An 18,376-nucleotide genomic window follows, 5' to 3' on the forward strand; every position below is an offset into this window, starting at 1 on the left:
GCCCGGCCAGACAAGAACAGGAAACCCGGTTCTGGAAGAGACTCTTTAAGTCAGCAGTGCCAACCCTGAGGCTATCCTAAAGTGGGATTTTGTCAGAAAAGTGGTCCTGGAGGCCCAGGAACCTCGATCAAATGAATATTTATGAATAGATATGCTATCTCAGACTCAGAAACCTACATGTGGAAGTGTTACCTGTTTTTATGCCTCTGTAGTTCCCTTTTTCCTTTTTTTTTTTTTAAATTGCAGTATAGTTGATTTACAATGTTGTTTTAATTTCTGGTGTATGGCACGGTGAGTCAGTTATTCATATATATTTTTTCTCATATTCTTTTTTATTATATGTTATTACAAGTTATTGAATATAGTTCCCTGTGCTATATAGTAGGATTTTGCTGTTTATCTATTGTGTATATAGTTTGTGTTTCTTTTTTTTTTTTAAACAGTTTGCTTTCTCTCGGTTCAATTGTTCTCAAGCTTTAGTGTGCATCAGAATCACCTGGAGGACTTGTTAAAACACTGATTACTGCACCCCACCCTCAGAGAGTCTGATTTAGTAGGTCTAGGGATGCAGCCTAAGAAATGCACCAGGGGGTGCTGATGCAGCCGGTCCGGGGGTTACACTTGAGCATTTGAGAACAATGGCTTTAGTTTATTAGAAAAGCTACTTTTGAAAAATTTGAAATTGATTTGACTGTGGAAAGGCAAAGGACTTGCCCATAGGCCAGAAGCAGTGGGAGTGGGTTGGGGTGCAGACTTAGTGCCCAGCTAGGTGAGTGCCGCTGTATGGGCTGGGGAGATAGAAGTCACAGCCAGAAGCCATACGCTGTTCCGGGGTGAGGAGGAGGGAAGGCAGAAGGCCCAGGGAAGCTGGGCAGTGGAGCCAGACTGGCCAAAGAGACAGAGATCTGGCAAGGGCAGAAGTCAAATGGGGTCGCGCTTTTGTCAAAAGCTGCAGGCTCCTGGCTGGGCTGCAGGGCAGCTGAGAGAGGCCAGGAGCCAGGAGTGAGCTCCTGGGATGTGGCCTGGGACAGAATCCGGTGATCACATTTCAGCTGCGACTCACTGTCTCCAAAGCCTCTTTCTGTCTCCTCCTATGTTTATGCCCATCAGTCACAGAGTGCCCGGGAGCTGCCCTCTGACAGTAGTGAAGTCCTCGTAGCAAGAGAGCTGGGGACAGCGCTAAATGCTGTTTCTTCCCCTGAGAGGTGGGTAGGTCCCACAGCGGTAGGCAGGAGCAGGGCTGGGAAGCTCACAGTCAGCTGGTCTGACCTCTGATGTTCTCCAGCACCTTGGAGGCACTTCTCTGTCATGGGAAACTGACTCAGCTGCAGTGTACGCGCAGTGCGGAGATCCGCCTTCGTGGCTGCAGCAGTGCGCTAGTGGCTAGGAGCCGGGCTGCCCTCGCTGCTTTTCATGGAACTGGGGTGGCTTGGATAGGAGGCTCCCTTCTCTTGGTACCAAGAGAGAGAGCATCTCTCTGCAAGACTCCTTTCAAATGCAGGAGCAAAATTGTGCACATAGGCCCTCCCTGGACTCTGGCCTTTAAGAATTACCCAGTTAGCCTGACCTAGTTTTCCCCTCAGTGCCCTTCATCTCATTTCTTGTGTATGTCTGTCCAGTTAAAAAAAGATTTACTGAGTGCACACTAGATGATAGGCCCTGTGCTGGGAATACAGATGTGGGTAAAAGAAATCTCCACCCACAAGTACAGTCGGGGAGATCCACATAGAGAGACAATTACAGCCTTGTAGGATAAGTGCTGTTTTTTAAGGCATAGAGATCATGTCCTCTCAGGACCTTTGTGTTTGCTGGTTCTTCTGTCTAGAATGCACTTCTTCAGAACTTTCCGTGGTTATTCTCTCATTTCACGCAGGTCATTCCTGAGAGAGGACTTCCCTGACCCTCCTACGGAAAGTGTAGCCCTCACAGTTCTCTGAGTCCATTTATCCCATGTAATTTTTCTTTATAACAAACACTTCTAACCTCCTCATGTTTTATATATATATATATACATACATACACACACATATACATACACACACACACAATTTTGGGTGGTCATTGTTCCATACTAGGTTGTAAGCTCTACAATTGAGAGTGTGGCCCTGTCACTGCTGAATCCCCAGCTCGTGGACTTGATACCTAATAGGGACTCAATACAGATTTCCCTTTTGTTCATTCACAGTAAGTGACTGCCCAGTTGAACTTTCCTGAGCCTCTCCAGAGTCATCGAAATGGAGGATGAGACCTGCCCCCTTGGGGAAGAACCTTCTCAAGCCTACCTTCCCTAGCGTTCTAGTCTGTACTGTTTCCACTCTCATTGAAAATCATCAATAAACAATCAATAATAAAACTAGAAAAGAGTTTCATCTGAATCAAACTAAGGACTAGCTTGGAAGCCTGCTTCCCAGATGACTGAGAAACTGCTCCAAAGACGCAGTGTTATATCTTGTCAAAACAAAGAACATTAAACAGTCAGGGATATATTTCTTCAAGGTTAAAAAAACCAAACAAAGCAGACCAGCACGTATGCATACAGCAAGTATATGGCTTTGGCTCTTGGGAAGGGAGTCTTATAATAAAAGGAATACCAGGATTAGCATCCCTGGAAGAGGGGCATTTAATCTTTATTTTTATCATGGGCACTTTTTACTTCTGGTCAATGTGCCTTTATCTTTAATAATTAAAGCAGATGTACAATGTGTGGTTGATAGGCTACAAACAGACTGTTTTAGTTAGCATAAAATTGAAGATAACTCATGTATAAGTCAGAATGACTGCCCTATATCTCAATATATGAAAATTTCTTTTATCACCACCAATAACTGTAATTACTGAGCATTACTTATGTACTGGGCACTTTGTATTATTTAGTCTTCACAATGCTCTGCGAAGTCAGCATTATTTCTCTCCTTTTACTGAAGATGAGACAGGCTCAGGGGGAGAACCTGCTCAAAGTCACAGCTTGCAAGGTTCCCAGGGGGCTCTCCGGGATAGGTCTACCAAGCTCCACTGTCTACCCAAGTTTCTGTGACTTTTCTACAGGCTCCCCATGTTTCCCTTACATCTCCCTGTCAGCTCCTTCCTTCTCACTGGATAGCTGAGCCTGCTGTAGCCTGGCGGCTCTTCCATGACTAATGTGGACAGGTGCTTCAGATGCTTGCAGGATGGAAAGGGGGCTGATGGACCTCCAGGGCTAGAGCTCTCCTTCCCCTGCCCTCCCCAAGGACCCGGCTGCTGCATGCGCAGTGGTCCATTCCAAGGCCTGCAGCGAACGCTAGCGCTGGAGGAAAAAGGATGGGGGAAGGGGGGAGAGGCTTCTTCAAAGGACGGGTGGGACCTGGGTGGGGATGCCCAGTACTCCTCCCTCTCTGCCGCTCCCTCCAGGCACCCCATGACCATCACCCCCGCCCCGCCCCATCCCATCCCCTCTGACAGAAGTGCGCATGCGCAAGGCGCTCCTCGCCCCTCCCTCTGCGGGCCGCCCTTTCACCCTGGCAACCGCGGCGCGACTCCCGCGCGCTCCGGGCTGGGCGCGGACGGGGCGGGGCCGGGCGGCGCCGGTGCAGGCTGAGGCTGAGGCGGCGGCGGCCCAGCAGAGCAGAGGACCCTGGTAGTGGTCTTGGAGTGTCCAATCTCCCTCTGCCTCCTCACACGGTTCTGCGACGCAGTTTCGGGTCCAGCGGACCTAGCCCCTGGCCATGGACTCCCAGAAAGTAAGCAGGGGCGAAGGGTGGGCGGGGCGCTCCGGCAGGGTGGGCGGTGGGCGGTGGGTGCGCGGGCCCCGCGGCCGACTGGGCTGTGGCCGCGGAGGGCGAGGCCGCCCGGCCCCCTCCCCGGGAGCGAAGAGGCGCCCGCGGGCTGCGGGAACCGCGCCCGGTGACTTTTGGGTAGCTTCTGCCCTGCACTTGGTCCTGGGCCCTGGCTCCTGAGGGGAATCGGTAGCCGTCCTCGTTTTAAAATCTATTTTCTGCAGCACTCTAGGCCCGCTTTGATTCTCGCAGCCTTCCGGCGTGCTCGTGAGGGTTTATATCCATCCTCGGCAGAAGGGGAAACCAAGGCACGGAGGGGTCTACCTGCTGACACCCAAGCTAACGCCTTCTTCTCGACCCAGTCTCCTATCTTGGCACCGTGTGTGCTTCTTTAGGCCGGGAAGCAGATCGCCTTAGCACCGCCCCCCGCCTTCTCCACCCCCATCCCGACTAGTTCCCAGGCACGTCTTAGCGTTTAGTGATGGTTGAATTGAGAGGGAAGATTGACAGTTGTCAGGTCAGCGGTCCCACCCTCTGACCAGTTCGGTGTTGCTGTTCACAGTTACCTTCATGGCTGTTCTGGCATGTTTTATACTTTCCGAACAAGTTAAGGAAGGAGTAGCAGAGCTAGCTGTTTCTATTAACAACAACCACAAAATATTTAGAGGACATAGCCGATGTTTTGAGTACAATGAGAAGTGAGTTATTAATATATAGTCATAATCTCTATATAGAAATCAGCCACCCTGTTCTTTGTTAGATTGTAGTAATTGAAATATAGTGCAGTATAGGAAGGAAATCCAAGTGTTATTAATAATGTAGCAGGGAAAAACAAGGGCATATCCAAGAGGCCATTCTTTGCTATTATTAGATAGAAAGCTCTAGAAAGACTGACTGTAACAACGTTTTCTGTAATTTCGCCTGGATTCACTTATTTGAGCACTGGGGGCGTGAGAATAGTGTAGTGATTTGTTAAGCCTTAACTGTTGTAGTATTTAACAGAAGTCATATGATTTCATTGTATGCGTGCATCTTGAAACTCGAGTATACCTCTCAGTTTTTATTTACATGACTATTAGTAAGATGCTTTTTAAAAATTACATTTTGTGTGTTTTGAATATTTTTGTATTTAAAATTTCTCTGCCTAAATTTGGAAAACATTTCAAAGCTTATTTAACCTTTTAGATAAAAGTCCTGTGATATCTGAATGGACATTAGTTCAGAGCAAATGGAAGGTCAGAGACTTGGCGTCTAGAGACTTGGGTTCCATGCCGCTCTGTGTTATGGAGCAAATTACTTAACTGGGATGAATCTATTTCCTTATCTATACAGATGAAATAAGAATATTTCATAGAGTTAATGTAAAATCAGGTGACAATTCAAGTACAGTGCCTTAAAGTTTACAAAGAATGAGTACTAAAATACTCTGTGCTGAAAAATATAATTTAAAAAGTATTTTAATATGAATCATCTTATTTTGCTAGGGCATGCATTATTTCTCACTTTATTGAGGACTCAAGAGTTGGAGGTTGTGAGCCCTTCAAGGTCCTACCACTAGCCATAAGGCTAAGATTTGAACTTGGTTGGTCTCATTCCAGATGATGTATTTGAGTATCTGCATGTACTGTGTGCAGTTTCCCCAGAGGTAGCAAAGAATTAGCTGTTCTTTCTTACTAGTACTAATGTATCTTAGATAACTAGAGAATCAACTTATCAATATTAGAAAATGTGTTGAATTTCATTGGTGGTATCAAATAATATTTCTATTTAAAAAAAACCCTTTGTGTTTTATAGCTTACAACAAGCACCCAGTGTTATTGCTTGTAACCAATTTAATGCTCTGAATTTGAGCATCCTTTTCTCACAGATTACTGCAGAATTAATTATATACCTCAGCTAATAATGAACTAAACTAGATAAGTATTTCTCATGAAATAAGGCAGTATTTCTGTCATGCCAGTAGTACACCCCGGCATGATTTTTCTTTCCCGTTATGGAATGTTACGATGAAAATAGCAGGGATGATGCCTTAGTCAGCATAAGGAAACACAGGTACTGCAAGTGGCAAAGGGTGGCTTGAATACACACCTGTTTGTAAGACATTGGGATTTGGGCTTTAAATTATTAAGAGAATGGCTTTGGAGCCAGGACTCCAGGCCTACTATTTATGAACTGAATGAGGTTGGGTAATTTGCTGTGTGTCTCCATTTCCTTGTCTTTAAATTCTGCTTATCTCAGAGGGTTGTGAAGATCGTGTTAATTTTTAAAAATCAGCTGGTGCCTCACATACTTAAGAGCTGTCTGTTAGCTGTTAACTAATCTCATAATCCCAACTTGAAAATAACTTTATCCTTTTGTTGATAATTTGTGTAACTATTTTTCTAATCCAGTCTAGCTATTTTTTTTCACCTTTGTCCTTAAGTTTAAAACATGTTTTCTGTGTTTATGTCTGTAATAAATGTTTTCAAATGGTGACAAAGAAGAGTTGTTAAATCCTAATTGGAAGAGGATTGGAAGTTCTGACTCATGCAGTCTGACAATAGAGGTTAAGTTAACTGGACAGTCTTACGGAAGCTTGATGGTGGCTAGTCAGCAAATGGATTAGCTTGACCAGCTGCTTTTTTTGTCCATGAAAATAACTTGGACCTCAGTGTTGTGTTAGCAACAGATGCTCTGTTTGAGTAGAGGAAGAAAACATAATTGCCTTGGGTATGTAAGGCGGACTGTTGGATACAGAAAACCACAGTATTATCTCCTAGAAATAAACAGAGGGATTTTGCTTATATCGAGTTTCTGGGACACTTTTGTGAGCAGAATTTGTTATGGATAGGTGGCTTTATTTGATACTCAAACCTTTTGATTATGTCCTTAAGTGGTTTTAAGATAAAATCCCAAAGATTTCTTTACCTGATAAAATGTGTATGTTCAAAGAAACCATTGAAACATTTGCACCTTTCTAGAATCTTGGTGCTTAGAATTTGATAGGTTTAGTTAAATTCTTGTGCAAATCACTCACATTCATAGGGGTTGCTCTTTTCTAGGAAGGTACATGCTGTAAGAATAATAAAGTTGGAGGGGAAAGGGGGAAGGGATCCCAGAGGAAGGATGTCACCAAGAGCATACTTTGTCAGTGGTTCACTTTTCCCCACATATTCTGCTTTCTACTTGGAAAGGGGTAGTGATAGGCAAGGCTTGATGTACAAGACCGGACAAACCTAGATTGGGGAGATTGAACGAGTAGGGGGAGTTTTAAAGCACAATGCAACCTACAACCAGTAACATTTCTACACTTGGCTTCCTCATCCCATTTTCCTCTTCTACCCTGGTATTTGTTATCCTTTGTCTTCACGTTGTACCCAAGCAGTTCAAAGACCTCCACCATATCCAGTGAGCAACCAACTGTCTCACGTTCCAGAATTGCTCCTTTTTCTGAGTCCTGAGGAAACAGAAATGAAAGTTTAGTATTGTTCTGCATCCAGTATTGTGTTAGACTGCCTTAACTTTTCACAGAGCCCTTATTCCTATTGCACACATATGGAAAATGGAACTCAGAGAGGTTAAATGACTTGTTCAGAGTCACACAACACAGCTAGTGAGTGGTAGTCTGGATTCAAACCAGGTCTTTCTTCGCAGCCCAGGCTTTATCCATTACCACCCTTCTTGCCTGGATCCTTTGCCTTTATGGAGGTATGATTAATGTCATTAAAACTTAAGATGTTAACAGGAATAAATCTCTATAAAGTGGTTAAAAAAAAAGAAACTAGTTAAGTCTAGTGAAAATAGTTGATAGAAAGTATAGAACATGATTTAGATAAAACTCTGGAATCTGGTCTCTCTTGGATTTCTAAATAAAATCATTATTTTTCTGTATTATAGATAGCTCCCTTCTCTCCAGCTATTTTTTCTTTTTTGAGGGAGGGTCTTAGCTTTCTAAACTAGAGATGTGAACAGGAGAATATAACTGGGGTTTTATACACCCCAGCCAAGCACAACTGCAGTCATTCCCATGGAGTGAGTCAAAGTAATCTGGGATGTACAAGGTTTGAGGTACCCTCTTCAAAGGACTATGCTGACATACTCATAATCCCTATATTTAAATATAGATATCTTCATTTTTTATTGAATTTGACAGTTTTTAAAAATTAGAGATATAATGAAGCAGACATAACTTTTTTTTTTAATTTTTAACACAGTGGTCCTTTGCAATGCCTGGCTGAATGTAAGCAGGATTATTCATGCAGCAAACACAGATTGAATGCCATAGTAATAGATATTCTGCTCCAACCTAGGGTGGACAATATTTTGAAGCTAGTGGATTTTTTCCCTCCAAGCTTTCTTTCTGCCTATTTTATATCCTCAGTTGGGACTTCTTCCCAGCCACAGGTTCCGATAGAATCTCGTCTCAGTTATTGATACTTGTGGATTGATAGCTAATTATGTTTTGAACTAATTTGTAATAGTGCTAGCACAGCCAGCCTGTGCACTTCTGTTGTGTTATAAATATAAGTAATAGAAGTTTATTGTAGGAAATTAGGAAATATGGATAAATGAAAGTACAATAAAAATCACCCATAATCCTGCCACCCAGAGATAACCTCTTTTAACATTTACATGTATTACATTCCAGTCTTTTTTTATGGGTATGGAAACTTAAAAAAGCTATGGTACCATGCTGTGTTATAGATTCATAATTTGCCTCCCACTTAATATGTTATTAGTCTTTTACCATGTTAATATCATTCTACAACACTGTTAGTGATGCAGCCTAATTCTTTTGTGTGGATATATTACTTGAGTTTTAATCAGTACCCTTTTATCATTTATGTTGGTTCCAGCCTTTTAATATTATAAATAACACCGAGATGAGTATCTTTGTAGTCAAGTCTCTGCTTATACTCTTACTTAGAATAAATTAGTAGACATGGAATTGCTGAGTCAACGTGCATATACTTTTGAATATCTTTTGACATACATTGCCAGGGCGCCCTTTAGAAGGGTTATGTCAATTTTTACTGCCACTAGCAGTGCCTGCGAATACCCCCATCTCTCCTTCCATTCCATCTCCCTTCATCAGATGGTGGGACCTCTGGTTTCCTTGGCTGAATGTGAACTTCCTAGATGTCACTGGATGGAACAGCCAGTTCAGAGGTCCCTGAACATGTTTGTGGCTTCTTCAGCCTCTGATGCACTGTATTTCCTCAGCCCTAGTTAGGAGAGAACTTCTGCCCTGATATCTTACAACTGGACTTTGGGAGAAAAGGCAGCATTCCCTCCCAGGTCTTTTATTAGATTTTTTCCTGAGAATCACAACAGTTGCATCCATGTACAGAGGTAGTATTTCCAACTGTCTCACTGTTATAGAGGGCATGGCTTTCTAACAGTTAGCTATTTATGATGATCAGATTCCTGAATTCCTCAACAATATATAATTCCTCTTGTCTAGCTCCTTGCATCACATTTGAGCACAATACTGTTGTTCTGTGTTGCGATAGCTGTGGTCAGCTGGTAAGATTCTGGTTGTCTAACTTCTTACCAGCTGGATAGAGTATTCTGGATTTCTGCTCATTACTTAATTCAAAGGAATGGTCTATGGCGTGGCGTGATACAAGTGGCAGAATTCCTGATGGTATTAGGATATTTTCTAGGATTGCTGTATGCTGGTTTCATTGGATCCCTTTGCCCTGGTTGCAGGAACCTGGTGGTTGTTTTGTGCAGTCCTTTGTGGTGTAGGCAGCCTAGAGTGGTGTAAAAGTGCAGACTCTGGAGGCAGCTTCCTGGGTTTGAATTGTGACTGCCATTTGACAACTCTGTGATCAAAGAAAGTTTCTTAACTTCTTTAACCTTCCCTTTCTTCAACCATAAAATGCAAAGACTAATATTGCTTTCTATTGTGATGATTAAAAAGATATTCCATGTTAGTAGCTTAGCACAGTGCCTGGCACATAGAGAACGCTTAATGAATACTGGCTGAAATGGCTATAGTTATAGTTTGACCCCCTTAAATTGTAGATTGATGAGTGATATTTGCAGTGATTCTAGATTTCTGTATCTCAACTGTCTGTAATACTAACGTAGAATTTGAATCAGAAATTTTCTCCTGCTTTGAGTAGATGCTGGTGGGAAACCCATATATCAGTGTTTCTCTAATTATGACCACTAGATTATTGATGCCTTTGGATTCAGAGTAGCATATAAACCTAGGTATAATGTTTCTAAGAACTGGAGGGTTTTGCATCATAACTTTGGGGGCTTGTTGCACTGGGTAGTTTCCAAGTTGGCAGAGTTTTTTTGTTGGGTGCAGAATTAAGACTCATGGGGGAAGGTATAGCTAAGTGGTAGAGTGCATACTTAGCATGTACGAGGTCCTGGGTTCAATCCCCAGTACCTCCACTGAAAAACTGAATAAATAAATAATAACCTTCCCTCTGAAAAAAAAAAAGGATTAAGGCTCACATTTGAATTTGTCATATTCACATATATTAAGCTAAAACCAGTAGAACCATGCCATTTCAAATGGTGACAGTCATATTTTCAGTATTATAAGATGGTTATGCCTGTAGTAAGAATAACTGTTACTGTTGCCCTTGTATTTGGCAGGGTGGTACGTGTATACCTGTTGATCATTTCTAGTTTTTTCTAGTCTTAAAGAAAATCTTAAGTCCTTTTGATGCCCTTAGATGTTCTGACCTTATTTTTACGAACCTCTGATCTTTGCTTTCATGTAGTACAGTGTTAAGAGTTAAGAGCACAGACTCAGGAGTCAGACTGCCTTAATTTGAATTCTGGCTCTGCCACATATTAGCTCTGAGATCCTGGGCAGGTTACTTAGCCTCTTTATACCTCAGCTTCCAAATTGGAAAACGGGGATAACCAAGTATCCTACCTCATAGAATTCGTGAGAAGATTAAATGAATTAATATATGTAAAAACTTAAGGCAATGCTTGACCCTGAAGAGTATGAAAGTGTTAGTTATTAATATTTTGCTCAGAGTCTATTGATTGTGCTTTTGCTTCACGTGACTTATAGGGACTGTAAGCATAACTTTAAGCTATGCCCATTTGAAGAGGGTACCTCATGCCTTATACATCCCCAATTACTTTGAGCCATTCCATAGGAATGATTGCAGTTGTGCTTGACTGAGGTGTATAAAACCCCTCTTTTTTTGGTAGCAGAGCAGCTACCTAAGCCTAATTCCTGAGAATTAAGTAGTTGAGAGACTTAATCTTGATAGAGTAGGGTTTTTTTTTTTTTTTTGAGGTCCTGGTAACTGTTGTGCTTGACCAAAGGATAATGGCTGAGATTGCTTGTGGACACTGTCTCTGGAGACATATGCTCTAAATATTTTATTGTGATCCAGCAGAATTCGTATTTGTCGAAAGATGTCTTCAAAACCTCCAGAACTGAGAACTTTTAGTCATGGCCACCTTAAGTCTTGCGAAATCAATTATGTTATCTAGATAAACTTCTGATAATCTATATTGCCTTATCATTCTGTTTATGTATCACTTTATCCATCAGTGTTTGGAGGGTAATGGGAGACCTGAGATCTGAGATAAGATCTGAGACCCTTGTAAGCATCCTTTCAGGTTGATAGAGTCTCATGGAGCAGATGAAAGTTGTCTTTGCCCTCCTTCATCATCAGGCTTTGATAATGAAAAAAAATGAAGCAAGTATATGTATATATATGTATATGTGTATATAGGGACTGTAACCATGACTCTGTTTCTGTTTTATAATGTTTGTTCATTTGTTTTGTCTTTTAGAGTCCACATACAGGTGAAATCATATGGTAATTATCTTTCTCTGAGTTATTTCACTTAGCATAATACCCTCAAGGTCTATCATTGTTGTTGCACATGGCAAGATTTCGTGCCTTTTATGGCTGAGTACTATTCCATCATATATGTGTGTGTGTGTGTATTTATTTCACATCTTTCTTTATATACGTATATATATATCACAGTGGGCTCATTCTGTACTTTCTTGGAACTTGTTTTAACAATACATTGTATATATGTTTTAGAACAGTGGTTATAGCTCTAGGAACTGATAATGTGAGGATTCCTAGATGGGAAGCAAGGCATATTAGAGAAACTCAGAGTAGGCTACTGCAGCCGGAATACAAGAGAGAAGAAGTCTGGGGTGAGTTGAAGCAGGTGAGGTAGGCAATGGGAAGATCATGCAGGTCTTGCAGATAGTGTAAGGTCACATTTAAGGTCATGTTAACAGCTCATGTTAAAAGATTTTTGATTTTATCCAAGGACTTGTGCGAAGACGATCAAGCAGAAGGAGTGATACTAACATATTACCCTAGCTGCAATGTAGAGAACTGATTATTGGGGAGAAAAAATGGATCAGAGGCCGGTTAAGAAATTTTGCAAGAGTGTAAGTTGAGATACAATACTGAGTTGTAGTAGCAGTGATTATAGAACTATTTAGGAGGCAAAATATACAGAACCTGGTGACTGCATGTGGAGTACAAATGAAAGGAAAGGATATAATGATGATGGCCTAGGTGTCTGGTTTTTTTTTCTCTTCCAGTTTTATTAACGTAGAATTGACATATAGCACTGCATAGATTTAAGATATTTAGCGTAATGATTTGACTTACATACATCATGAAATGATTATCACAATAAGTTTAGTGAACATCCATCATCTCATATAGATATAAAATAAAAGAAAAAGAGAAAAATATTTTTTCTTTGTGATGGTAACTCTTAAGATTTGCTCTCTTAACAACTTTCATGTATAATATGCAGCTGAGTTAATTATATTAATTATGTTGTACATTATATCCCTAGTACTTACTTATCTTATGATTGGAAGTTTGTATCTGTTGACTGCCTTCATCCAATTCTGAGTCACCCCTGCTTCTGGTAACCACAAATTTAATTTCTTTTTCTATGAGTTTGTTTGTAAAGTATAATTGATGTGCTTGTTAGTTCCTGATGCACAAGATGGTGATTCGATATTGCTATAATTACAAAATCACAATAAATCTAGTTACCATCTGTCACCATACAAAGATACCACATTATTATTAACTACATTCCTCACACTGTACATTTTATCTCTGAGACTCATTTATTTTTTAATTGGAGGTTTTTACCTTTTAATTTCCCTTGCCTATTTCCCCCGCCTCCCTGCTCCCCTCTCCTCTGGCAACCACCTGTTTGTTCTCTATATCTATGACACTGTTTCTATTTTATAATGTTTGTTCATTTGTTTTGTATTTTAGATTCCACTTATAAGTGAAATCATATGGTATTTATCTTTCTCTGACTTATTTCACTTAGCATAATACCCTCAAGGTCCATCCATGTTGTTGCACATGGCAAGATTTCATGCCTTTTATGGCTGAGTAATATTCCATTGTGTGTGTGTGTGTGTGTGTGTGTGTATTTATCTCACATCTTTCTTTATTCATTCATCTATCGGTGGGCAGTTAGGTTGATTTTGTAACTTGGCTATTGTGAAAAATGCTGCAGTGAACATAGGAGTGCATTTGTTATTTTGAATTAGTATTTTCATTTTCTTCAGATTAGTGTTTTCCTTTTCAGATAAATATCCAGAAGTGGAATAGCTGGATTGTATGGTAGTTCTATTTTTTATTTTTGAAGGAACCTCCATACTGTTTTCCATAGTGGCTACACAAAACTACATTCCCACCGACAGTGTACGAGGTCTCCTTTTTTCCTATATCCTCTCTGAAGCTTGTTACTTGTCTTTTGATAATAGGCATTCTGACAGATGTGAGCTGATATCTCATTGTATGTTTGATTTTTATTTCCCTGATGATTAATGATGTTGAGCAACTTTTCATGTGCCTGTTGGCCATCCGTATGTCTTCTTTGGAAAAATGTCTATTCAGGTCCTCTGCCCAGGATTTTGTTTTTGATGTTGAGTCGCTAGGTTTCTGATTTTGCAGCTCGTGGTGCCATTTGCAGAGATAGAGCACTAGGGAGGGCTCAGGTTTAGTGGAGGACATTATGACATGTTGAGGTTTGAAGTGCTTATGAGACATCCAAGTGGAGGTTTCAGGTAAGCAGTTGGAGTAGAAGGGTCTGGAGCTCAGAGAATAGGTGCTGTGTCTGATGGTGCTCGTACTCAGCTTATATCACATTCTGGCTTTGCACTTCCCCCTCAACTTCTTTATCAGTTATTTGTGTCTCCATTACAAAAGCTAGTGATTGAATTTGGAGGCCCTGGAGGGATAGTGTCGGGAAGAAAACTCCATGCATTATGGTATTTTTTTAGTTCTTCTTTTGCCTCTTTCTCTGAGTTTCTTATCCTGCCTTGGTATGTTGTGTGCCATATTTAGAAAATACTTTAAAAAAAATTCTACTGAACTTGCCTCCCCCTGCATACCTCCTGTATTAGGCACACAGTATCCCTGGGACACCTCTTCCCTAACTCTTACCTCCTAGAGAGAACTTAAGCCCCTTGTCACATACACAAGCTAGGGTTAAGTTTTATTAGAACTCAGCTCATGTAATCCTCATCCTTTAGTTTTTATAAGTTTCGGTGTAGGTGGTAGTTTGTCTTAAGTATTTTGGTTACTTGTAATTTGGTTTCCACTTCTGCTGGGTTCTTAGTTCTTTCTATCATTATGCCATTTCCATCCTAGGCCTAGCCAGTCACTGACCTTGTGAGGGCCAGAATGGCTGAAGCCCTGGTCCCCTTCCTGATTTATTTCTCAGCCCTCCCTGATGAACTTCTACCGTAGCAGAACGCTACATGTGAGCTCTTGATTACAGTCTTTTGTATTTGCACATCTTCTCCACAACAGATGAAAAGGGCAGGTGGCTTCCAAGCTTCTGAAACCCTCGTCTCAGCAGGCTGCCCTTGGGGAACCTTCAGGATACTGCCCCCCCACCCCCGTTTTTTTCTTCTAGGCTTAGAAAAGATTAGAGTAGAGGCAGCACTTTATCTGTATTAGCTACCAAGGTTGTCTTGGATTGTTTGGGTTCCGACTCTTGCTCATCTGGATGACTGCTGCTTCTGCAGCTGTGTTTACTAATGCATTTGGTAGCTGCGAAAATAAAGGTGATCTTAAACATTGAGGCCCCAGAGCCCTCTTCAGCTGGCTTGTTCATTCTTAGAGCATCTCAGTGGTATATATTCAGTAAAGACTCGAAGCTCTCCCACCTAGAGGTTAGAGTAGTACCCCGAGAGTCTCAGCCTTAAGTCTTGGTTATTTGGATGGTAAGGAAAGCTGCCTTTCTTAGGGTATGGGTGTTCTGTGATAGACCCTCATGCTGTACTAGAACTCTCAGTTAAATTCGGAATGTGAACCGTAGAGCATTCTGTCTTCAAAGAATGAGATGATGTTTCCCTGAAATACTTTATCAGCCTTTAAATACCTTTTCTTCCCAGCCATTTACTGGGACAGTATAATATTTTTAAAGCCTTTGAATATTCATATAGAATAACATTCCTCCAAAAGCTTTTAACACAGGTGGTAGGATTTCTTTCCAGATGGATTGCTATTAATACTTTTTGGGCCAATACAATTTGGGAAGGATCACTTGTCATTCTCTAGTAATAGCTGAATTTTGAATGAATTAAAGGGGAATGGTAAAGATAAGATTAAGGGTATTATTTCTTGGAGGTATGGAATTGTACCATACACAGAAAACAGCATTATCCTGATGACTCTTTGTAGAATCTACATGTCGGCTGTCCTCAGGTGCAGTCTCGTTTTTGTCAGAAGCCACCCTTGCCATAGATCTTTGTACTCTTTGTGATCCCCACAAAGCCTTTTATAACCAAAAACAATGAGCAGTATAAGTTTTAGAGAAGAGTGTATTTCTCTTTCTTAAGGTATCAGAGGGGATCCCAAAGGAGTGTTGTCTGTGCACCAGTTTTTTTTGAGAGGTGGTAATCTTGTAATATTAACTTTCCATTTCTAGACATAATATTCACGTAATTGAAAACGAAGAAATTAGTGAAATTCTGGTCAAGGAACTTGGTTGTAGTGTTAACTTATATCCACATACAGCTATTACACTTCAAGAATCTGATATAAATACATATGGAAATTCTGGTGTTCCAAGAAAAAGTTCCAGAAGTTTTTAGGTTGTTTATTATTAATTGCAAATTGAGCAGATCAATATATGATCTTTGCCCTATCCCCACTCTTAGAAATATATGGACTGTTTGGATGGTATAGGTCGCTAAAGCTGTGTTGTCCTGTATGTAACTTCTAGCCACATGTGATAATTGACCACTGGAAATGTGGCTAATTTGAACTGAGATGTGCTATAAGTGTAAAATACACATTGGATTTTGAAGATTTAGTGCCAAAAAGAAGGAAGGAAGGAATGAACGAATGAACTCAATAATTGCTAAATATTACATGTTGAAATGATATTTTGGATCAGTTGGGTTAAGTAAAATATTAAAATTAATGTCACCCTTGTCTCTTTCACTTTTTGATATAGATGCTATTGGCTCTCATTATATTTCTATTGAATGGTGTAGCTTTAAGGACAATGAGGATATTGCAGTTGATAGGGGGTGTATTCTGCCCACTCATGTCACTGAACAGACTCTTTCCACTTTTCAGTAGGTGCATAACTCAAGATATAAAGGATTTAGCTTGAAGATCTAATAAAAACTAGAGCACTTAGATGTCTTTGACAAAACTCAGTAAATGGCAGGAGCTTTAAAAAGGTCGAGAGGCTTCTCATTAAACTTTTTGGAGCTTAGGGCTTACCCAGCTGGGACAGTATGCTTCAGCTATTTCTAAAGAATTCTTTGCTGCAAAATTCTCCAAATATACTTTGCTACTAAGTTTAGAACAAAAAATAAAGTGAAAAGCTATTTTTATGCTAGGAAGTTTTTTTTGTTTTTGTTTTTGTTTTTGCTTTGGACTAGATCTGCCTTTTATTATATACCAATATTCTATAGTTTTCTGGTGAAGTTTCCTTCAGTTTTTATTAAACTGACATATATTCTGGTGATTCAAGATTTTGTTATTGGGTTGAATTCACTGGGCCTGGCTCCTCCTTTTCAAGATCTCTTCCACAAGACTCCTTAACCCCTGTTCTGATAGAGTGTTATCATCTGTACCTTGAAGTTCACTAGATATGCCTATCAGTGAGCAAAGCTTTAGCTCAAGCTGTGATTCTCCATGAAAATTCCAGTGGTTTTATATGTCACTGAAGAGCCTTAACAAACCGTAGTTTTTGAAACAATATACAATTTATTTTATGGGTGTTTCATGTGATGGACAAATTACTTAGGTTTAGAGGCAGTATTCTAGAGCATGACTTTGGAGACAGATTGAGCATAATTTCTACCTTTCTAGCAGTGTCACTTTGGGCAACTGATTGAATCTGTTTTCCTATGTGTATAGTATGAATATTATCCTGCCATTAGGAGAGATAGAATGGGAGGCAGATAGTCCATTAACTTGAAGGAGCCCAGCCTTAATTGAAGCGTACTGTACACAGGCCGAGGATTGGCAGAACCATATTTACTGTTGGATTGTATTGTTTTAAAATATACAGAGAGGTGAGTGGGTAAAGCTCAGTGGTCGAGTGCATGCTTAGCATGCACAAGGTCCTAGGTTCAGTCCCCAGTACCTCCATTAAAAAAATTAATTAAAAAAATTTAAAATACGCAGAGGGCCTATCTTGGATGAATACTTAAACAACTCTTAAGTCCAGTGCTCTCCTTTTCTGCATCTCTGTACCACCACTGTCATCCCTCCAGCTGTGCCCACCCCTCTCCCAGGTACTGGCTTCATTCTGCCTGCTGTCTTTGTATTTAATCTTGGTGTACCTGTTTCTAGGGGAACACCAACAGGATAAAAAGCTAACTCTTGGTGTTGGTCTTTCATAGCATAACTTCATTGTGTTATTATACTAAAATAACACCAGCAGTGAGGATGGAAAGAAATAATATAGGTAAGTGAATACAGCAGAGAGCCCTAGGTCGCTTCAGGGATGGTAATAATACCTACTTATCTCCAGGGATTGTTGTGAGAATTAAATGAGAGCTGTAATAATTTTAATTTTTATTACTATAATACTTTATGAACATTTATATGAAATATTATCCCTTTATCAGATTATTTCCTGAGCTTTTTATATGTAGCCTTATATTTTTATTATATTTTGAGGAGAACCATTATTACACAGAATCTTACAGGAAATTATTAAAATGTTTATGCTTGTAGGTGCTTACGGAAATAAGGCTTGTGCTTCTAGGAAAATTACAAAGTAAAAGTACTTGCTTTTGATTTTTACTGGGAATACAGGTACCTTGTTTGGATTTTGCTACCCATGAAGAGTTATTAAAGAGCTAGATCTGTGATGTCCAGTATTACAGGACTTGTCATATATGGCAATAAAAAGTGAAATTAATTAAAGTTAAAAAGAAGTAAATTTAGTTCCTCAGTTGCTCTATCCACATTTCAAGAGCTCAGTAGCTTCATGTGGCTAGTACTACCATATTAAACAGCACATATTTAGGATATTTCCAATATAGCAGGAAATTTTATTGGACAGCACTGAACTAGAGAATAAGAGAAAATTAAATAATTTAGTATTTTATTTAAAAAGGAAATATTGTCAGAAAGTCTGAGGTATTTGCTACCAAAATTGCTTACCTT

The 18,376-nt window shown here is 40.2% G+C and overlaps 1 protein-coding gene across 5 annotated transcripts in view; it reads left to right on the forward strand.

The window, feature by feature from the left end:
- The first annotated feature begins 3,253 nt into the window (after positions 1-3,253).
- Positions 3,254-18,376, forward strand: part of FSD1L (fibronectin type III and SPRY domain containing 1 like) — a 65,083-nt gene continuing 49,960 nt past the window's right edge. For 2 of the 5 annotated variants that reach the window (XM_032478111.1, XM_032478112.1), the window contains exons 1-2: positions 3,256-3,716; positions 17,605-17,669. Coding sequence is in view for 3 of the 5 variants with exons in the window: in XM_032478110.1 (XP_032334001.1) it covers positions 3,702-3,716 (15 nt within the window). In the remaining 2 variants the exon portion in view is untranslated. Of the gene's footprint in view, positions 3,717-17,604; positions 17,670-18,376 lie in introns of all 5 variants that reach the window. The other 3 variants (XM_032478108.1, XM_032478109.1, XM_032478110.1) reach the window with 2 other exon arrangements.

The sequence above is a fragment of the Camelus ferus genome, chromosome 4, assembly GCF_009834535.1.
Source record: "Camelus ferus isolate YT-003-E chromosome 4, BCGSAC_Cfer_1.0, whole genome shotgun sequence".
NCBI classification, from domain to species: domain Eukaryota; kingdom Metazoa; phylum Chordata; class Mammalia; order Artiodactyla; family Camelidae; genus Camelus; species Camelus ferus.